General features: G+C 40.8%; 1 protein-coding gene across 12 annotated transcripts in view; it reads left to right on the plus strand.

Annotated features, from left to right (window-relative positions):
* Positions 1-22382, plus strand: part of TRIP12 (thyroid hormone receptor interactor 12) — a gene marked incomplete at its 3' end in the record, with an annotated part of 120519 nt that extends 98137 nt beyond the window's left edge. For all 12 annotated transcript variants that reach the window (XM_080689593.1, XM_080689598.1, XM_080689600.1 and 9 more), the window contains 10 exons: positions 488-644; positions 2887-2985; positions 11009-11123; positions 11370-11524; positions 13880-14044; positions 17648-17812; positions 19504-19617; positions 21108-21202; positions 21700-21803; positions 22186-22382. In XM_080689593.1, coding sequence (XP_080545719.1) covers positions 488-644; positions 2887-2985; positions 11009-11123; positions 11370-11524; positions 13880-14044; positions 17648-17812; positions 19504-19617; positions 21108-21202; positions 21700-21803; positions 22186-22382 — 1366 coding nt within the window. The remainder of the gene's footprint in view (positions 1-487; positions 645-2886; positions 2986-11008; positions 11124-11369; positions 11525-13879; positions 14045-17647; positions 17813-19503; positions 19618-21107; positions 21203-21699; positions 21804-22185) is intronic.
* Positions 22383-23016: the final 634 nt, after the last annotated feature.

The raw sequence follows: 23016 nt of genomic DNA on the forward strand, positions 1-23016 counted from the left end.
AACATACAAACAGATTGTGCTCGCTTCGGCAGCACATATACTAAAATTGGAACAATACAGAGAAGATTAGCATGGCCCCTGTGCAAGGATGACATGCAAATTCATGAAGTGTTCCATATTTAAAAAAAAAAAAAAAACAACCCCAAAAAACCCATACAAACAGATTAGTTAAGTTGGGCCTGGTCAAGTTCTCCGTGACAGTATGGGTCTTTATATGCAAAAATGGAAATGTACTTATGGATATTTGAGAAGAGTCACAGATCTCCTGTTATCATAAAATTGGACTCCAAAGATGTTCCTTGATTCTCTGAACCTGTTAGCGCCAGAGGCTGTAGACTGATAACAGTAGTCACTGGTCCTTTGTGGCTATTGACATTGAAATTACTTATAATTATTATTCTGTAATATATTAGAAGTTGTTTGATTTGTTTAGTGGCTTCTTATTGTTTATTTTATGAAAATAAATTTATATTGTATCTTTTTACAGCCCATTTTTTTTCCCTTTTGATACCCGGCAAATGCTTTTTTATGTAACTGCGTTTGATCGGGACCGGGCAATGCAAAGATTACTTGATACCAACCCGGAGATCAACCAGTCTGACTCTCAAGATAGCAGAGTGGCACCTAGATTGGATAGAAAAAAGGTAAGTTGTCTCCCCAAAGGCACCTAAACTGAGCCTTTCAAAATAATGGGAAAGCCATAAATAATGGTATGCCTCATTGTGCCTGTTGGCTTTGGACGCCCACCGAAGCCATACCATCTTTCTTCTCACCTCTGTATTAGCCGCATTTTCCTTTCAGTTTCTTGAACTGTGAAAAATCTGTGACTTTTCTTTATGCTCTGGTAGGGAGTTCCTTTCTCCCACTTTCTGAAATAATTTCTATACTCCTTTTTTTTTCTCCCTTTAGTTACCATAACTGTTGTTCCAAGGGGGGGGGGGAAATGTCTTCTCTGAGACTATCTAAGTAAGGAATTCAAACTATAGCCTTCCTTTTAAAATTGAGCCTTTAGAGTAAATCAAATCCATCTCACTCCCTTAAAAGAAATGGGGGGGATTCTCTCTGCACCAGTCCGCTTCAGTGTTTCCAAGCACAACTCTTTTGCTTCTTATTTATTTATTTATTTATTTATTTATTTATTTATTTATTTATTTATTTAGCGGGTCTGGGGATGGAACACAGGGGCATTTGACCTCTGAGCTACACCCCTTGCCCTATTTTTTATTCTTTATTTTGAAACTGGTTCTTACTGAGTCACAGAGGGCCTCACTAAGTACCTGAGGTTGTCCTTGAACCGCAATCCTCCAGGTCTCAGCCTCCTGAATGCTGGGATTACAAGCGTGCGCCACCACGCCCGGCTCCTTTGCTTCTAATCTTGGTGTCACAGTAATCACTGTCAACCACAGTTCCCTGAACAATTTTCATCTACCACCCCCCCCACACACACACACACAACTCTGACTTGCACTGCTTTTTACTTTACACTCTTCTATTCTCTGCCCCTTGTTTGTTGAGGTTTTACATCTCTCTTCCAAAAGTTTTATCTCAAATTCTCATAAGTGTCAATCAGCCAGGCACGGTGGCGCATGCTTAAAATCCCTGCACTTGGGAGGTGGAGACAGGAGGATCGCGCTGGTTTGAAGCCAGCCTCTCTGGCTTAAGAGACCCTGCTGTTTCCAAATAAAAATATAAAATGGGTCTGGGAGTGTCACCCGGAGGTAAAAGGGTTTTCAGGAACGACAGTATCGCCAAAAAAAAAGTATTAATAATTATGAAAAACAAAGCTGGGCATGGTGGCGCATGCTTGTAATCCCAGCATTCGAGAGGCTGAGACCAGAGGATCGCGGCTTATGGACAACCGGCTTATGGACAGCCTCAGCTACTTAGTGAGGCCCTTTGCAACTCAGTGATACTCCGTTTCAAAATGAATAAAACGTAGGGCAGTGGGTATAGCTCGAAGGTTGAATGCCTCTGGGTTCCATCCCCAGACCCCCCCCCCCCAAATATATATGAAAAACATGCATTTGTGATGAGAAACAAAGGGAAAAAAATATTGTTTAAAAACCATGCTGCTTCTATCTTAATGTATAGATTAGAATCATGAGGATACTTACTTACTTCTTTCTTTCTTTCTTTCTTTCTTTCTTTCTTTCTTTCTTTCTTTCTTTCTTTCTTTCTTTCTTTCTTTCTTTCTTCGAGTTCTGGAGATGGACCCAGGGGCATTCTACGTCCAAGTTACACCCCAGCCCTATTTTTTTATTCACTAAATTGCAAAGGGCCTCGCTAAGTACCAGAGGCTGTCCTTGAACCTTGATTCTCCTGTCTCAGCCTCCCAAATGCTGGGATTACAAGTGTGCGCCACCACGCCCGGCCTCGTGAGGATTAAGCAGTAATGTTGTCCTAGTTGTGGAAATGGCAGGATCTTTATCCTCATAAGTCTCATCAGTAGGTGTCTGTAGTAGAGATTGGAGGATCTCAGCGGGTCAGAGCCAGTAGACTCCCAGCTCACCTGTCTCACCTGCCATGTCCATGCCTGTTTGTCCATGATCACAGTATAAAAGTGCCCAGGGAGATTGCATACAGCTGCAGCCCATCAATTGCACTGATGTTTGGCAGGGTTACAGAGGGCCTTTCTTCTCCAACTTGAATTTTTTGACCTTGCTATGGGTTCCAAATAAATTAGTAATCTAGCTTTTCTTGGTGAATATAAGGCTGCTGTTGATATTTGTAGCAGTGCAGCTTCTTTTAAACCTTTTCTTAGGTCTGTGTTTAAAGAATTTCATATTTTAACAGTTGGCTTATCTTGTACTTCAGGAAATGCCCCTGCTGATGAACTTGAACTTGGAATATAAGTATAGTTTCCTCACACCTGTATTTTCTTTTTAGCGTACTGTGAATAGAGAGGAGCTGTTGAAACAAGCCGAGTCTGTGATGCAGGACCTTGGCAGCTCACGAGCCATGTTAGAAATCCAGTATGAAAATGAGGTGAGTTTTAGTCCAGCAATGCTGGGCTTAACTTTACTTGTGCTCTTAATAAGAGGTCATTTGAGAGGTTTTGTTTGTGTGTGTGGTATTAGAGATTTAACTCAGGGCATTCCACCTCCAAGCTACACCCCTGGCCCTATTTTATTTTTATTTTAAAAGAAGGTCTCACTAGGTTGAAAAATCTCATCACTTTCGGAGGCTGTCCTTAAACCTTAGATCCTCCTATCTTGGCCTCCCAAGTATTGGAATTACAGGCATGCATCACTATGCCTGGCTCAGCAGTATGATTTTAAAACATTTCCTACCCCTTTCTCGCTCATTTGTGTAATCTTTTAGGGTTATAAAGTAAAAGACTTTTGAATTTCTAATAACTTTAGAAATGCTTAACTAAGGTTTACTGAGATATAATAATAAACCACACACTTTTAATTGTCAATTCTGAGAGTTGGCAGATTTTTGTAACCATCACTATTTCAAGATAAGCGTCTGTCAATGCCAGAAGTTCTCTCAGACTACTTTGCAGTCAGTCCCCTGCCCCATCTGAGTCTTAGCACCATTGATCTAGTTTTTTGCTTTTTACATTACAGTTTTGTAGTAATGGAGTCTGGAAGTACATAATCATTGCATCATTCTTTCACATATCAGAATTCACACTTCTGCATGTGTGTCTTTTATTGAGTAGTGGTCCATCTATGTATTTACCATAATATGTTTCCAATCATCACTTGATGCATATTTAAGTTTTTAATATTTTACTGTTTTGACTAACATTTGGACATTGTGATCAAGTCTTTGTATAGACATGATTTTAGTTCTCTTGGGTAAATATCTCAGAATTGAATTGCTAAGTCATTTGGTAAGATACATTCTAATTTAATAAGAAATATCAAACCGTTTCCTATAGTGGCAGTCATGGTGTACATCTCTATCCGTAATGTATGAGTATGAGTTTCAGTTCTTTCTCCTGCTTTACCTATACTTAATATTATCGGTCTTTTTCATTTTAGTTATTTTAGGAAGACTGTAGCGGTATCTTTTTGTGGTTTTAGTTTGCCTTTCTCTGATGGTTAATGACATTGCCTTTTCCTTGCTTACTGGTCATTAGTGTATCTGATTGGGAAAAGTCCCCAAGAATTTTGTCCACTTTTTCATTAGGATATTGTTTTATCATTGAGTCACTTTTTTTTTTTTTTCTTAAGCTAGACATGATGTCACATATCCATAATCCCAGTTCTTGGGAGGCTGAGACAAGAGGATTGCAAGTTTGCATCCAGCCTCAGCAACTTAGCGACCCTGTTTCGACAAATAAAATAAAATAGGTAGGGCTGGGGGTATGAATGCCTCTGGGTTCAGTCCCCAGTACCACAAACGCAAAGTTCTTTTTCTGGATACAACTCTTTGTTTTGCTGTCCTTTTCTTCCAGTTTGTGGCTTTTCATTTCCTTATAAAATGTCTTTTGAAGCAGAGTGTGGTGGCACATGCCTCTAATCCTAGTACTAGAGAGGGTGAGACAGGAGGATTACAGGTTCAAGGCTAGCCTTAGTAACTTAGTGATGCTTATGGCAACTTACTGAGGCCCTGTTTCCAAATAAAATAATTAGGCCAAGGGTATAGCTTGGAGGTAGAATAGCCCCCCTGTATTCAATCTCTGGCATTAGAAGTAAATTAATTATATAATTAATAAAAATAAATAATATCTTTTGAAGATCAGAGGTCTTAATTCTGAAATTTAATTTATCATTTTTCCCTTTCTAGTACATTCCTTTTGTGGTCTAAGAAATCTTCTCCTGTATGTTTTATTTGGAAGTCTTAAGAGTTTTGGCTTTTAGTTTCTGATCATTCTATCCAATAAGAGTTGAGGACCTTTTTCTTTTTCCTTTGTTCTCTCTCCCTCTCTCTTTCTCTTTCTCTCTTTCCTTCCCTACCTCACTCTCCTTCCTTCTTTCCTTTCTTTTTCAGTACTGGGGATGGAACTCAAGGGCATTCTACCTCCAAGCTATATACCCAGCCCTAGTTAGTTAGTTTGTTTATTTATTTATTTATTTATTTATTTATTTATTTATTTATTTACTGTGGTACTGGGGATGAAACCCAGGGTCATTCTACCTCCGAGCTACACCCCCAGCCCTACTTTTTAGTCTTATTTATTTACTTATTTATTTGTGTGTGGGGGGGGTACTAGGGATGAAAACCACGGACATTCTGCCTCCGAGCTATATCTCCAGCCCTATTTTTTATTTATTTTGAAACAGAGTCTCACTTGAGAAGCGAAGGGCCTCCAAGTAGCTGAGGCTGTCCGTTAACTGGGATCCTCCTGTCTCAGCCTCCCAAATGTGGGTTACAAGCCTGAGCTACCATGCCCGACTCCTTTGTTTTCTTAAATAAAAACCATTCAGCTTTCCTAGCACCATTCATTGAAAAGACCATTCTTTTCCCTATTACATTACCTTTGCACTTCTGTTGGAAATCAAAGGATAGTCTGCCAACTTTATTTATTAATTTATTTAATTTATTTATTTTAGGATCTCCTTTTCAATGTCTACATGAAGTTTGACAGGATTTTTTGTGTGTGTGGTACTAGGGTTCGTGGAAGCCCTTCTACCTCCGGGCTACACTCCCAGACCTCTTTTTTTTATATTTTTATTTGGAAACAGGGTCTCAAGCCAGCATGGCTGGCTTCGAACCTGTGCGATCCTCCTGTCTCTGCCTCCCAAGCGAGGGGATTACAAGCGTGCGCCACCACGCCCGGCTTGACCGGATTTTGATTGGGATTTTTTTGAATTTTTATCAGTTGGGAGAGAATTGACATTTACAGTATTGTTTCTTTTTATCCATGAACATGTTATAGCTGTTCATTTATTTAGGATTTTAATTTTTCTCAGCATTGCATTGTAATTTGTCTAGGAGCCTTGTGCATATTTTTTAAGTTTTTCTCCAAATATTTTTTTTTGATGGTGTGAATTTTGTTTTGTTTTTTTTCTGATGCTGCTGTTATTTCAATTTCCAGTGTGGTGGTTTATGGAAATACAGTTGAGTTGTTTATATTGTCCTTGTTCTCTGTGACCGTCATAAACTTTTTTTTTTTTTTTTGGTGGTACTTGGGATGATGGAACCCTTCTCCAGGCTATACTCCCAGACCTATTTTATATTTTTATTTGGAAACAGGGTCTCTTAAGCCAGTGAGGCTGGCTTCGAACCAGCACGGTCCTCCTGTGTCTGCCTCCCAAGCATGGGGATTACAAACGTGCGCCACTACGCCCGGCTATAAACTTAATTATTAATACCAATAACTTTTAATACATCTTTTGTGATTATTGTAAACCTAGGACTTGGGAAACTTTTCTGTAAAGCAGTATATATATTAGTAGACATTTTAAATTTGGGGGTCATGTGGTCTCCGTCACACCTACTGGATTCTACCTGTGTAGTGTGAAAGTGGCAAAACAGTCATAGATGAATCAGTGTGGCTGTGTTTCAGTTAAACTTGATGGTCCCAGAAAATTGAAGTTCCTTTCATATTCACACAGAAGTAGTCTTCAAGATATTTTCAACCATCTAGAAACCTAACAATTCTTCATGGCATACTTGAGTCACAAAAGCAGGGATTAAGCAGAGCTGCGATTGGCCTGTGTTGCAGACCTCTATACCGTCTGTGATGAAGACAGCTTTATTTCCTCCTTTCCAATCTTTGTCTTTGACTTCTTTCCATAGAAAGGAAAGTATACCAAAAGATTCAATTAAGGCTTTTTGAGGGGAGCTGTTGACATTTTAACTACAAATTGAAAAGATAAGGCTTAGTGACTTTAGAGTTCTCTGAACTCTCAAGGATTTTTTTTTTTTTCCAGTTCTAGGGATGAAACCCAGGGGCATTCTACTTCCTAGCTACATCCCCAGCCCTATTTTTTTATTCTGTATTCTGAAACAGAGTCTCGCTGAGTCGCAAAGGGTCTTACTAAGAAGCTGAGGCTGTCCACAAACCACGAACCTCCTGTCTCAGCCTCCCAAATGCTGGAATTATAAAGGTGCGCCACCACACCTAGCTTTCTCACAGACTTTTTAAATATTTAACCTTCTCTATACCAATTACTTACTACATTAGCAAACTGCTTTGCCCCTCAGGTTTTTTTTTTTTTTTTTTTTTTTTTTTTTGTGGTACTGGGGTTGGAATCCAGAGGAGGCTTTCTACCTCTGGGCTACACTCCCAGACCTATTTTATATTTTATTTGGAAACAGGGTGTCACTAAGTTGCTGAGAGCCTCACCAAGTAGCTGAGGCTGGCTTCGAACCTATGCGATCCTCCTGTCTCAGCCTCCCAAGCGCAGGGATTACAAGCGTGCGCCACCACGCCTGGCTGCCCCTCAGTTTTTTAATCTACAAAATGTGGGTAATAGTACAATTTCAAAGTTGTGACTGAGTTAATATATGTGAAGAGCTTATGACAATGTGGCACATGTAAGCATTACAAATTTTAAGTTTAGTCGGCAGTATTGTCTGCATGTATCCAAGAAGTTTTATGTGTGTGTGTGCTAGTAATCCGGTCATGGCAGAATTCCCACACAGCTCACCATGTAGTCAGGGAGACACAAGACAGAAGAACAAAAGGGTGTGGCAGGTGAGCAGTAGAGGTACAGTGATGAGGCTTTCACACCACGGCGCCTGTCTCAGGTGTATGGGGAGGTCTCGTGGAGAAGGAATCTCTTGGCTAAACCTCAGTGGGAGAGTGTGGGAGGCCTGTCTTACTGCAGGAGAGCAGCAAGGGGCTCTCTACTGAAGTGTTGGGAAAGAATGCGATGGGCAAGGAAAGGCCACTGGAGGTCCTTCACTAATGGGTAAGAAGTTTGAGTTTTGTTTACAGTTTATACTGATTTAGTCTATTGCTCAGGAGACAAAATTCTTACCTGTTTACATGTTCACATTTCTTTCTTATAACACTGCACAGCTTTGGTCTAACCAGGTTGATGTGCTGGCTTTGCTTAAATGGGCTTTCTAGTATTTTACTTGAGCATATTTATATTTTGCCAGAAATGTCTTTTCTTCTTTCACCCTTCATGGTTCTCTTCAAATCACATCTTATGTGAATCCTAAACAAGCTCAGAATGGCCCCACACCGACTGCTCTGTGGACCAGGATAGAATTGCTGGTGCAGAAATCAAGGTTTTATGACCTTCCTTGATGGGTCTTACCTCTTGACTCTGGAAAAGATTCCAGGACCTGGCTTCATTAGGAGAGGAGGTAGTCCCCCCATGTCCCTAAGCACTGGTGTTATGGATGCACAGGGGTTCAGGCTGTGAATCAAATTCAGCTGTATGAACTAGCTAAGGGCTTTTAGGAAGATTTTCTGATTAGCCAGCTAAGCCCTAGGAACTAAGTCTACAATTGACCTCGTCTTCTGGGATGGTAAATGGCTAGCAGCTTGCACTGTGGAGCCTGGTGTCCCTGCTTACTGGCTGTGCAAAGTCTGCAAGTTTCATAAACTTCGCACTATCCTCACGTCCACCACAGGCATAATAAATGCACCCACATCATCATGGTGTTAGGTGATTAATAAACTAAAAGATGTGAGCATGTAGCACATTGCCTGTCATATAGGAAATCTAGTATGTGTGAGCTTTGAGGGAAGACTCAGTTTTAAGTCCGGTTGTATTTTTTTTTTTTCTTGTGTTTTTGTTTCTAGAGTTTTAATGGTTTTTATTCTTTTAAGAACAGAAATGAAAAAGGTAGCTGCTTTTTCAGTGAAGTGGCTGGGTAGAAGGAAGTTTCTTGGAAAGGTCTGCTTGATCTGCAGGGGTGCTGGCCAGCCCCTGGTGGGTTTGGCCTGCCAAAGCAGATGTGGCAGGGGTCTTCTGTCTCCCCTGGAAACACTGAGGAGGCGCTCTCCTTTACACTCATGGGATTGCATATTTTAAGTTAATCCTGTTTAGTGTTTGGATTAAAAAAATATACTAATTTACTTGGGGTTTCTCCTTAGCCTAGAATAATTTTATGTCAAAGAAGAATTAAGTGGCTTCCAAGTGTGACTCTAGAGTTTTCTTTGTCTCTGTCTTTCTTTTCCCTGGGCTTTAGTGGAGAGTAAAGTGTACAGGATCCCTCCAATTACGGAGCCTTCCCCTTAGTTTTTGGAGGCTCAGGCGCACTTGCGTGTATGTGTGTGTGTGTGTGTGTGTGTGTGTGTGCGCATGCGTGTGTGTGTGTGTTTCCGTGTGTGTGTTTCTGCCAGGCCATGTGGTCAGGAGAAGTGAAGCAAGGTAGGAGGATGGCATGCAATGGGGAGGCGGCACAGGGCGGTCGACCATGACATTTGAGTGCTGTGGTGTGGAGCAGAGTGGCTGCAGCACAACAGCAGGCAGCGTGCTGGCCTTGTGAAGGGACAGGGTGGCGCGGGCAGAGGTGGGGTGGTAGGAGTCAAGGGGGAAGTGTCGGGAAGGAGGAGAGGAATCGAGGATTCCAGGGCACTGTGCAAGCTTGGCCTGAGTGACACAGGACACCTCGGAGGTGGTGGAGGAGTGCTGCACGCTTCTGTGTCCTCAGGATCACTCTTGCTGCAGTGACAGTGGGATGCCCGGCTAGTGTTTAAGGCGTGTTTTCAAGACAGAGCTTACCATGTTTACTCAGAGTCTAGCTTGTGGGGATTAAGGAAAAGGAGAGCCAAGGATGGCTGCAAAACTTTGGTCTGTTGCCTTGCTCCAAGGTAAATAGTGATGTGGTGTGCTTGTGGAATTCTAAGAGAAATGGAGTTAATCAAGAAGATGCCAGCCAGTCACTGTTTTGAAAGTCAGTTAAACATTTGATTGACTACATCTGATCTTTTAAGTTGGTATGAATTCTTTTAAAAAGTAATTATAATTATAAAAGGACATCCTTTATTTACAAGTAGTCTGTAGGTGAAATGTAGTTTCTTGGGAGGTTCTAGTTAGATTTAGCCTGTAAACTGTGATAGGAACTTGTCATTAGCTGTGCATCTTCACTTTCGGTCCGTGCTGGTAGGTTCTTGCTAGAATATGAAGGAACGATGAGGCTCTGAAGGCTGCCCCAGGCATGTTTGTGTCATGCATCTCACGAAGCAGCGGTTTTATTCAGGGATGCACAGTTACCTTTGGAGCTTATTTGAAAAATACCAGCAGAATGTGGTGGTGCGTGCCTGTAATCCTGGTACGTGGGAGGCTGAGATGGGAGGGTCAACAATATAGTGAAACTCAGCAACCTAGCAAGACCCTGTTTCAAAATAAAGTCAAAAAGTTTACAGTGCAGCTGGGAGGTATGACACCCCTGGGTTCAATCCCCAGTACTACAGAAAAAAAAGAGAGAGAGAAGGGAGGGAGAAAGAGAGAGAGAGAGAGAGAAAGAGAAAGAAAGAAAGAAAGGAAAGAAAGAAAGAGTACATAGGTGCTAAACTAACCCAGATCAGAACCTTTCAAGATGTACCCCTGGCTTCTATGTGTGTATCGTGATAAAGCTCTTGGGGATCCTAGACCACCTTGGAAAGCACTGGTGTCCTTTCTGAGGCTGAGTTGGCCTTGTGCTGCTGGTATGGATCACATGCCTCTGCTGAATGGCTACCATGTGCCTGACAGTAGGGAGTACAAGGTGACTGAGACAACTCATGAAATATGCGAGGATATAATGAAATCGCTGTAGAAGTACTTAAGTAGCTGAAATACAAGTCCTAAGAAATGGGACAAACTGTTTGGGGGCAGACAGGGAAGTTCCTCCTGAGGTGGTGACTTTGAGTTGGCTGTGGGATAACAGTTACTCAAGAGAGAGACTCTTGCCACGTTGTCCCCTGAAGCTTGAACTGTGCGGGTCAGGTGTGGGGCGAGGGCATAGCAAATAGTAAAGGTCACTCGCTCTTGTTCCACATGGCCAGGACTGAAGGACTGAAATGTCTCATTAGGACATTTTGGACAATAACATCTAATGCATTCTGGCAGATGGTTATTAGTATGCACATTGCCAAGAGCTTGGCAGATGAGATAGCACCACAGTTTCTAGCATATGAAACGATTCTACTTTGTTCTTCTTGTAGGTTGGTACAGGTCTTGGACCTACACTGGAGTTTTATGCACTTGTATCTCAGGAACTACAAAGAGCTGATTTGGGTCTGTGGAGAGGGGAAGAAGTAACTCTCAGCAATCCAAAAGGTAATTTTAAGTGGTTAATCAATTTGCATTGCTTGGCTCAGCTGATGAGTCCTTCTGTTGAGGCCCTCTCTGTGGTCTCAGCTGCCAGATGGGGAAGGCCCTTCCAGCCCAGGAGGACTTCTCAGTGATCGCTCTGCAGCTTCAGAATACTGAGTTTCTTACATGTTCTTAGTTTCCAAGTTTTGTTTTGCTTTGTTTTTGAAATATAATCTCAAGTTTGGTGTTGGTGTATTGCTCGTTTTACAGGAAGCCAAGAAGGGACCAAATATATCCAAAACCTTCAGGGCCTGTTTGCGCTTCCCTTTGGTAGGACAGCTAAGCCAGCTCATATTGCAAAAGTTAAGATGAAGTTTCGCTTCCTAGGAAAATTAATGGCTAAGGCTATCATGGATTTCAGATTGGTAAGTTTCGGGTTGTTTACTTTTCTACAATTTTGGTGTACAGTGTTCTATGAAAGTACCTCAGTTCCTTCTTACTCAGTGCTTTATTTTAGAGTGCTGCTTCTTAAACTTTAAGGTGCATATGAATTACTTGGGTTGGGGGTATTTAAAATGCCAGCTCTGATTCAGAAAGGTAGGGATGAGGCTGTCCAGTGTCCAGGACTCTTGAGTTCTTGGAGCAGTTACCAAGGCAAGCCTAGCGACCAGTGTGTGGACCACTCCTTGAGTAGTGAGGGTTCAGAGAATCAGGAACATTAATGGTGGCATTCATATTTTCAAAGGTGTTTGATGTTACATTTTTATTTTTGAACATGAGGATATAGCTGAACCTCATTAAACCTTCATTAGAGTGCTCTGATGAAAATAACCCAGCTAGGCATGGGTTATTTATTAAGGGGGACATGCCCCTAATCCCAGTACTTGGGAGGCGAAGCAACAGGAGAATCGTGTGTTTAACTCAGTAACTTAGACCCTGTTTTTTTGTTGTTTTGTTTTGTTTTGTTTTGTTGGTGGTACTGGGGGTGGAACCCAGAGGCTTTCTACTTCGGGCTATACTCCCAGATCCATTTTATATTTTATTTGGAAACAGGGTCTCACTAAGTTGCTGAGAGCCTCATTAAGTAGCTGAGGCTGGCTTCGAACCTGTGCGATCCTCTTGTCTCATCCTCCCAAGTACTTTAATTACCACCGTGCGCCACCACGCCCAGCTTAGACCCTGTTTTAAAATAAAAGGTGGTGAGAGTGTAGCTCAGAGGTAGAATGCCTCTGGGTTTAATTCCTAGTGCTTCCCACCCCTAAAAATATGAAAACCCAAGTAATCAGTACTTTTCTTCTTCTTCTTCTTCTTTTTTTTTTTTTGGTGGTACTGGAAATGGGACCCTTCTACCTCTAGGCTACACTTCTAGACCTATTTTATATTTTTAATTGAAAACAGGGTCTCTCTAAGCCAGCAAGGCTGGCTTCGAACCTGCGCGATCTTCCTGTCTCCGCCTCCCAAACGCAAGGATTACAAGCGTGCGCCACCATGCCCAGCAGATTCAAATATTTCTGGACTTTTTTTCCCTCACATTTTTTTTAGATTTTTTTTAAAAATCAGTATTTGTAGCCGGGTGTGATGGCGCACGCGTGTAATCCCCACGCTTGAGAGACAGAGACTGGAGGATCGTGCAGGTTTGAAACCAGCTGTGCTGGCTTAAAGACCCTGTTTCCAAATAAAAAGTATAAAATAGGTCTCGGAAGGGTAGCCCGGAGGTAGAAGGGCTTCCAAGAACCCCAGTACCACCAAAAAAAAAGAAAGAAAGAAAGAAAGAAAGAAAGAAAGAAAGAAAGATTAGTATTTGTAAAGACATTTTTGTCTGTCAAATTCACAAGCTTACATTTTCACTTGAACTAAAGAGTAGATAGTTTATATATTTATTCAATCTTTTTTTGCAGTACTAGGGATAGAACCCAGGGGCATCTACCTCTGAGCTACACCACTATCCCTTTTTTTTTTTTTTTTTTTTTTTTTTTTTTTTTTTTGGTGGTACGGGAGTTCCTGGAAACCCTTCTACTTCTCAGCTACACTCCCAGACCTATTTTTATATTTTTATTTGGAAACAGGGTCTCTTAAGCCAGCAAGGCCGGCTTTGAACCTGTGCAATCATCCTGTCTCCACCTCCCAAGCGTGGGGATTACAAGTGTGTGCCACCACGCCCAGTGCCACTAGCCCTATTTTTTATTCTTTATTTTTTTAAACAGGGTGTCACTAAGTTGCAGAGGATATCACTAAGTAGCTGAGGCTGTCCGCAAGCTGCGATCCTCCGGTCTCAGCCTCCCAAATGCTGGGATTACAAGTGTTTGCCACCACGCCCAGTTTGACAGTTTATTATTTTTAAAATTTCATTTGTTTTTCTTTTTTTAAATATAATTACAAGTTTTTTATTTTAACGTCTCTTGTTTCAGAATATTCAATAATATGGAGTGTAGTGGAATTGGGTTTACTTGGCTCAAAATAGAGTAAAATTCCTCTAAGCACCTTTGGTGTTTCAGAGGCCCTCATGTAAATACAGATTATGGAGAATATATGTCAATCATTGAAAAATTCCTTTTTAGCGTTACTGTTTAAGTAGGAGTCTTCAGTAGTCTAAAGTTTTAATAATGATCAGGTTCCCAGATTGAGGTAATTAGTTTGATGTAATGAGAGATATAGATCCTAAATTACTCTTTCTTGGGAACTACTTGACCTTTTTAAAGTGACCTCTATAGTGCCTGTTAGAGAACTAAGCAATTGCAGAAGCTTGTGACAGTTAAAATATTTTTTATGTTCTCTTCCAGGTGGACCTTCCCCTTGGCTTACCCTTTTATAAGTGGATGTTGCGGCAAGAAACTTCATTAACATCACATGATTTGTTTGACATTGACCCCGTTGTAGCCAGATCCGTGTATCATCTAGAAGATGTTGTCAGGCAGAAGAAAAGACTGGAGCAGGATAAATCCCAGGTAGACTTAGTAGATGGTTGATGGATCACATATCTATCTTGGAAAGATAAGTAGCTTGTGTTTGATTGGGTGTGTGTGTGTGTGTGTGTGTGTGTGTGTGGTAGAACCAGGGGCCTTCTACCTCTGGGTTACACTCCCAGACCTATTTTATATTGTATTTGGAAACAGTGTCTCACTTAAGTTGCTGAGAGCCTAAGTAACTGAAGCTGGCTTTGAACCTGCACAGTCCTCCTGTCTGGCTTACTAACAGGTTATTTTAAGAGAGATTGTTTAATATTTCTTTTATACTAACTGAAACATGACTTCATAGTGGGTCCGAGCCATAATAGCAAGTAGTGAACAAACAGCTTGGTTTCCAAATAAAATTTACTTATAAATGAAATGAAACTGTAAATAAGACCTTTTTTTAGTAAGTATGGTTTATCATATTGAATTTTTTGGTAAGCATTTAAATCAGTAAAACTATTCTCAGGACATTTGTTATCAAGGAAGGTAGTTTAGGACAGTTCATGTGTTTCTAGAGATCTCAGAATGATACTCCTTGTTGAAGGTCAAAGGTGATTCTTGGTAGCACATGTGTGGTATCTCTTACTTCTCATGGGTAATATTGATGTTATGTTAAATCAGCTCTCATTTTATAAGTTGTAGAAAGTAAGAGTAACAAATTGCAATTCTGTGTCAAGCTGGGGGGGTGTCACCTGTCTCATGAGGCAGAAGTTTACAGTAGAGGGATGGTGTTTTGGAGTGCCTTTACATTAGGGAAATGACTGGTAAGGAACTTTATTTTTTCTTCATATTAGTAATTATTAACTGGTGCTTTTTGGGGGAGAACGATGTTTATTTATTGAAAAACTAGTGTTTAAAGAATGCAAGTTTATTACAGTATAAAATCTGGTGTTTTAGGATATTTAGTACTGCTTAGCTTTACACTTAACCACTTAGTGAGTTGTAAAGTACTGTGGTGTTTTTAGCATGGTGTTGTAGGTAAATACTGGTCAAAAAAGGGAAAAAATGAAAGTGAAACTCCTGGTGCTGTTTCAGTTGGCTTGTTTTTGGATTCATACGAGGTTGAGATGTTGTTGGTATATAAGTTTACAGATAAGAAATGGAAGGCACATGGGTTGGAGCTGGGATTGACGCGTAAGCTGTGTGCCACACTAGAGGCTCTGGGCACCCTTGTTCCTGGCACAGTGCACTGCCACAGCTCTCCACAGCAGTTTCCTTTCGATGTGTCCCCCCCTTATTATTCCTGATATTGTCAGTTTTAAAATGCACAATACAGAATCCATCCTCCAGAAATTGATTAATTAGTATTAACCAGCTTTTGGCCATAGCATGAGAAATGGTGGCATTTCTAAAGATACCTTTTCTGTTATTTTATAAAGTATACAGATGAGTCAAGTTGCCCTGGCTCAGATCCTTTAGTTTTTAATTCTTGAAGATCCATGGAAAAGGCACCAGAGTTTAGCTTTGAATTCAACACATTAGATTTAGAGAAACAGCAGTAAATTCCTTTTAAACACATCCAGGACGTGTTGTTTATTATAGATTCCTGGCTATGGAAAGCACTTTGTAGTGCACATCTCTGCAGATGAGCGGTTTTCTTTGTAGTTATGAGCAGAGACTTTGGTTAGAATAGTAGCAGTCACCTTGATCTGTGATGGGAGGTATGGGGGCAGTTTTGAGAGCTTTTTAGTGGTGACCATTAATATGGAGAGCCACTTGGACAAAAGGAAAACTTCCTGCTGAAGAAAACAGTGAAACAAAAAGCCTCCCTCTGAGGGTCCTCACATGGTGCACCTGAGTGGAAAGAGGTCTAGCACTGATTTCACCCTAGCAGCCACACCATGCCCAAATCTTAAACAGCTGCCACCTCCTTGGTGCTCTGAATTATCTAGAATCCTAAGCAGCTCTCCGTTTCCTCTTTAAAAAAGAAAAAGAAAAACAACAACAACTAACCCCTAACCCTGACTTCCTAGCCTTTTCTAGTTTAAATGACTTGGTTTTTGTACCACAACTGTAGGAATTGCATACACAGAGGCATCTCCAATCTGGAAAGCCTTTGCTTCTCTACAGGATGCTTTCATTTTCAGATAGATGTGCATTTTTGCATGTCAACCTTTGATTCCTAATCTTTTTTTTTCCCCCCTTTTTGAGGGTCTGGGGATGGAACCCAGGGGCATTCGACCTCTGAGCTACACCCCCTGCCCTATTTTTTAATTCTTTATTTATTTTATTTTATTTTTTTGAAGATTTAAAGTTTATTAGAAAGATAGAAATATAGAAAATAGAAATACAGCCCCATGCCAAAATGGCACGGGGGGGGGGGTGACTCGAAATGAATATACCCTTATTCTTTATTTTGAACCAAGGTCTCAACTTAGTAGCTGAGGCTGTCCGTGAACCGTGATCTGATCCTCCAGTCTCAGCCTCCCAAATGCTGGGATTACAAGCGTGTGCCATCACGCCCGGCTTGATTCCTAATCTTAAGGGGAAAAAAATACTTTGTATGGACCTGTTTTTTATTATTATCATTATTATTATTTTTTTTGGGGGGGGTGGTACTGGGGTTCCTGGAAGCCCCTCTACCTCCGGGCTACACTCCCAGACCTATTTTTGCATTTTTATTTGGAAACAGGGTCTCCTAAGCCAGCGCGTGCAGCTGGCTTCGAACCTGCGCGATCCTCCTGTCTCTGCCTCCCAAGCGCGGGGATTACAAGCGTGCGCCACCACGCCCGGCTATTATCATTATTATTAGTAGTAGTAGTAGTAGTGGTGGTGGTGGTGTTCCTGGAAACCCTTCTACCTTCGGGCCACACTCCCAGACCTATTTTTTTTATACTTTTTATTTTGGAAACGGTCTCTTAAGCCAGTGCAACTGGCTTCGAACCTGCACGATCCTCCTGTCTTTGCCTCCCAAGCGCGGGGATTACAAGTGTGCACCACCATGCCCAGCCGTATGGACCTTTTAAATCTTAGTCATTTTAAAAATGAGTACTAAAGTCTGCTTTTAACACTTACTTCAGCGCATGGCCTGGCCTTTCTTAGGCCTGTCTTGGGGGCACTTTTCATCAGTTGCTGTATGAATACCAATGTGCCATGCTTCAGCAGCTTGCAGTAGTTGAATGAAGCATCTCCAGAGCATTCTTGAGCATTTTCTCAGGGGAAAGTGCTAATATGTATTGCTAGAAAGCACATTATTAATATTTATAGCTTTCCAATTGTATTACTCATTTTTCACTGTGTACTTAATGTTAGGTTCAAGATTGGCATGGAATTTATAAAGTTTTTCCACTTTTAGGGTTCACACTGTTACAGTCTGTGAAATTTGATTTGTTTGCTTAAAGTGAGCAGAGGTATCTCTGTGCAGGACACTAGCGATCTTGTTTTCACATACAAAAATGGTTGGATTCTGAGATGTTTACGATTGTTTCCTTTGTGATCTCAGAGACCTGTTCCAATGCAGAGTATGACCATAAATAATAAGATTAACAGCTAAAGGAGCCATAATTATATTAGGATTATATTTTTATAAACACAGAAATATAACTCAATGAGTTCTTGTGCTTGACACCTTCCTTCCTTCCTTTTTTTTTTTTAAAGACCAAAGAGAGTCTGCAGTATGCATTAGAAGCCCTTACCATGAATGGTTGCTCAGTTGAAGATCTAGGATTGGATTTCACGCTACCTGGGTTTCCCAACATCGAACTGAAGAAAGGAGGGAAGGATATACCAGTCACCATCTACAATTTAGAGGAGTACCTACGAGTATGTACATGTCTTTTGAGGGGCAAATGAAATGTAAGACTGCTTGCTGTACTCCCCTGAGACAAAAAAGAAGGGACCTTGTTGACTGAAGCCCAGGCAGGATATTTGGCCACTGCCACACAGGCTGTGACTTGTGGTCTTCCACATCCCTGAGGCCACTCATGAGGGCAGCTTCCCAGGCCCCAGCTTTTGTATTGAGCCTCTGGGCATTACAGACCCTCAGGCTCGAATGCAGCACGCAGCGCTGTGTTTTCTTAGTTGACAGGGAGCCGTCACTCTTGTCCTTACTAAATTGCACTGCATCCTTTTTTTCCACACCATCTAGCATTACAGAATTGCCTCCAACACCCACACAGATGCACTCACACACACTTGTATTTGAAGAGAAATAAAATTATGTTTTAAATTATAACCTATAAAGTATATTGCCAGTGTTTGAAAGTCTTGTTTGGCTTTGTTCCTGGGATTAGGTAAAAGAAAACTGAATTTAAATCAGCCACCTACTCCTATACCTCACTTTTCCTACTTACACTGGGACTTCTAGTTGTATCATCAGGTTCAAAGAAAAAAAGAAAAGATAAAGTAATTTGAGATCCTGTTACCCATGAATTCTATAAATCTTGAGTAATTCTTTCTACTCTTTAGTAGGACTATCTTATCATATGGTCCACTTGTACTAACTTTTTTTTTTTTCCCAGTGCTGGGAATGGAACTTGGGCTTTCTACCTCCAAGCGACACCCCCATCCCTATTTTTTTATTCTTTGTTTTGAAACTTTTGAAACAGGGTCTCACTGGGTTGCACATGGCCTCACTAAGTAGCTGAGGCTGTTCGTGAACTGCAGTCCTCCTATCTCAGCCTCCCAAATGCTGGGATTACAAGTGTGCACCACCACCACCACCACACCTGGCTGCATGGTTTACACTCCTCTGATCTGAGTCAGGAAGCTAAGGCAACTTAGCAAAAGGGCTGGGGATGTAGCTCAGTAACAGAGTGCTCCTGGGTTCGATCCCCAGCTGCAATTAATAATAAATTTGAATATTGCTTGTATTTTTTATCAGCAAAATGCTAACTTTTCATTTTTATCTGAATACATTCTTTCTCTACCCAGTGGATTAGCCCCAGCCTCTGATGGCTAGATAATGTTGGGTCAATTAATGGTCACCTTCTCTTACCTCTCATTTTCATGTGCCTGCCTTGCCAGACTGTACCTACTTCTGAGAGGAAGCCCACACTGCAGAAGAGTTGGATTCTCAGAACTTACTGCAGTTAGAACTATACAATCTACATTAAAGGCTTTCTTAACCAGTTGCTGTCTATGATCATGAAAGGTTATCTTTAATTTTCAGGAACATTTTTTCCTTTTGGAAAATTCTCGTTAGCTTCTTATCTTGTGAGGTACTACAACTGTACTATAGGGGTTTTATATAAGGACTTTTTTTTTTTAAAGACACTGAATTCTTATAGCTTTTTGTGTGGGGGATACATTTTCTTACTGGCCAACCCCTAAGTTAGAGGTTGACCTGTTGATACTCGTGCAGTTTTCTGAGAGATAGTTTAAAGATTTAATAACATGGTTAGTTGTTTGTTTTTAAGTAATCCAGAAGTGTGTTCTACTGCACTTCACCACATATTAAATAGTAAAAGCTTTGAAATCTTGTAACAGTTTTAAAAATACTTTTCTTTTTCCAGCTGGTTATATTCTGGGCACTAAATGAAGGCGTTTCTAGGCAATTTGACTCGTTCAGAGATGGATTTGAATCGGTTTTCCCACTCAGTCATCTTCAGTACTTCTACCCAGAGGAAGTGAGTAGCTCGAGTTTAAAAACAGCCATGTCGAGTTCTGTGCCTCTGATTTTCTTGGTAGAATGTTTTTGTGCTATCTAATCAAAAAGACTATTGTTTTTCCAATGGGGTTGGAGAGCAGGGGATGGGAAAGTTGAGGAAATTCCTGAGCTTCGGGGAAGAATATTAAACAAGTGTCCTCTCTAGGACAGCGGGCAGGTCCGTGTGGGAACCAAGGCATTGTGTCACCTGAGACCTTCTTGCTTCTCAGGAGAGAATGGCACTTGGATGTGAGGCACATTATGCATGTTGAGGCTGCAGGGACAGCCTGCAATGAAGTAACTAAGGTTTCGAGATCATAATCCTTAAAGTTTTAAGGAACTATTGCAGATTTTGTTAAAAACAGGGATTACTGAGGATGAAATATTTTGAAGTACAGTAAGAATCTCAAACTACTCACTGGTAATGAGATGTCATAGAAGGGGACTATGTGTTAGGTTTCACCAATTGAGAACCTTTTTTTTAAATACTAGTTAGTGTACACACACCAGCAGACTCCAGAAGCCTTTGAGTGACTTAGTCTGTTGTTGTTTGTATGTTCACTGTGATTTGCCACTTAGCCAAGCGTGTGGTGTGTCAGTTGTGGCTCCTGGAATTGAGTCTGGGTCGTCATCTAACTACATACGCTTATCCAAGCTACTGTATGTATTATGACTATATCACCCATGAACTTGGGATGATCCCTTTCTTATAGGGTGATCAAAATTAAGAAAATACATGAGATAATCTGACAGTGAGTGACACTCAATAGGTATGAAACTTCATTTTCCCTGAATTTGATTTTCTCAAAATTATGTGGTCTTCCACAGTGGATGGTTAACCAGCGGAAAGAAATGTTTAATTTAAAACCAACACTATATTTTCTAAGGGCATAGAAATATTTGTTTTCTAATACTCCTTCTGTAACCTCTAGGTTGGTCCTTAGACAACCAAACTTGTGGCAAAGATGTGCCTCTTGTTAAAATTTCCTGTGTCCACTTGGCTTTCTTGTTCACTTCCCTCCTCAACTCAATTTTGTATCTCCTAGCTTCTGTACACATCTGTGTTTCTGAAAGCCAGGGTTTATAAAATCTCCCCGGTTGGAAGCAGATTGTCATTTTTTAAAGCCTCCCAAGTAATAAGAATGGTTAGTAAGACCAAAATTTCAGGGTCTGTCTGTATCAGACTCCTGTGTTTTATGTGAAATTAAAGGCTTCTCCAGAACCTAGCCGTTACAAATGGACAGGTTACCTATTGACGAGCAACTGAAAAGGAACTAGAATAAGTTTACCAGAAGAGTGGGATCTATGCAGGGGCCTGGGCAGAAGGTGGTTGTGCTGAAAATGATTCTCCTCCAGGGTACACTTCGACCTTTGTTTTCACTCAGCTGTGTAGGTGGGTTTTGTTTTTGTTTGTTTTGTTTTGTTTTGGTGTTTTTAATAGTAATTCTTTACTCTTGCTTAAACCCAAAGCTGGACCAGCTCCTTTGTGGCAGTAAAGCTGACACGTGGGATGCAAAGACATTGATGGAGTGCTGCAGGCCTGATCACGGTTACACGCACGACAGGTGAGTACTAGGTTAGCCAGTTTTTCAACTATCAGTTAAGAATTTGGAAGATATGTATATAAACATGTTTTGGGGGGATTATTTTTAAGTTTGTCTACCTGCTAGAGGAGGCTTATATAGATATTTTAGTTTTAGTTCTCTCAAAACTAGACAATTTAAGGCCCATGGGCTTCTTTTTCACATGTTTCTGGGAAAATTAGATGGTGAGGATAGGCACAGGTTTAATCCCATTACCCACTATTGTATATGGTAAAGCAGAAGTATCTGTATAATACCAGATCACTTCTTATCACAGCAATCATTCCCTTTGGAGTATAGCTAAAACAACCAAATAAAACCAAATTTGATTTCTTAGTGCATTGCACCAAGAATTTGCATGCAATCTTATTGGAAATTGATGACCTAATCACCAGGGGCTAGCAAATCAGATTTGGTATGATTAAAACCTGTATTTTAAAAATGAGGAAATAATTTTGGTCTATTTCTTTTTGTTGTAGTCGGGCTGTGAAGTTCTTGTTTGAGATTCTCAGTAGTTTTGATAATGAGCAGCAGAGGTTGTTTCTCCAGTTTGTGACTGGCAGCCCACGTTTGCCTGTTGGAGGTGGGTCCACTGTTGAAGCGCAGCGTTTATTGTACCTGTATTGTACCGATATGGAAGACTGTGTATATGATAACCCCTTAGTTATTCCAATACAATGTTTGAGTCTTCAGTTTGTTCTTAGCAGTACATTAGGAGATCAGATGTTTATATTGTCTTAAGAACTATTGCCTCCATGTTATTTAGTGATTTTTAAAAGATAAATAAGTGAAGCCGGTTCTGTACCCTGAATGTGTGTTAAAGTGTAGTTACCAAGCAAGAGAAAAGAATGCCCTGTGTGTGTGTGGTAATACCGTACAAGCAGAGCAGTGTATTGTTTTCTGAATGGCAAGAAAACTCGCCAACTTCCCTGGTCTTTTTTTTTTTTCCCCCTTCTTTTACCCAGGATTCCGGAGTCTAAATCCACCTTTGACAATTGTCCGGAAAACATTTGAATCAACAGAAAACCCAGATGACTTCTTACCCTCTGTAATGACTTGCGTGAACTATCTTAAGTTGCCGGACTACTCAAGCATTGAGATAATGCGTGACAAACTATTGATAGCAGCAAGAGAAGGGCAGCAGTCATTCCATCTTTCCTGATCACAACAAGAAATCAGTCTGCCTGTTACAGCAAAAGAAAAAACCATGATTTCTTTTCTAAATGTATCACCCGAGTCAAGGAAACATGTTACGCCTTCTTCTTGTAGGAAAAAACGGCTTGCAGATTATAAGAGACACTTGGTTGATATCCATTCATGGCCCGTGGACTTAGGTGATCAGGCCCTAAAGCATTGTTGTGATGAGGTTTCTTTAGCAAGTTCTTGTTTAAATTATCATTTATTTGATGAGTGAAGTTTTTAACTTGCTTTGCTGTGTGAAATTTAAAAAAGGGATGTTTTTCCAGGCTGGAACAATAAATGTCGCTGTGCAGTTTACTTCTGGGCTGTGTGTATCCATCTAGCTAAGTCTGCAGTTTTGTTTCCTCCAAAGACAACTCCTGTCCACAAGTACAGAAACTAAAGCTCACCTGTACTTGACCAGTGTAGTTGAGCAGGCGCACCCTGCGTGCTTCTCACTTCCCTCCCATCGCTCTCCTCCACTCAGTATTCTCTGTGCAGTTCACACAGGTTTGATCTTTTCTTTCCTTTTCTTTTTTTTTTTGGGGGGGGGGTGGGTGGGTTTGGTTCTGGTTTTCTTCCGTATACAACACTCACAGTTGTTACCAGTCCTGAGC

The sequence above is a fragment of the Muscardinus avellanarius genome, assembly GCF_963383645.1.
Source record: "Muscardinus avellanarius genome assembly, chromosome: 2".
NCBI lineage: Eukaryota > Metazoa > Chordata > Mammalia > Rodentia > Gliridae > Muscardinus > Muscardinus avellanarius.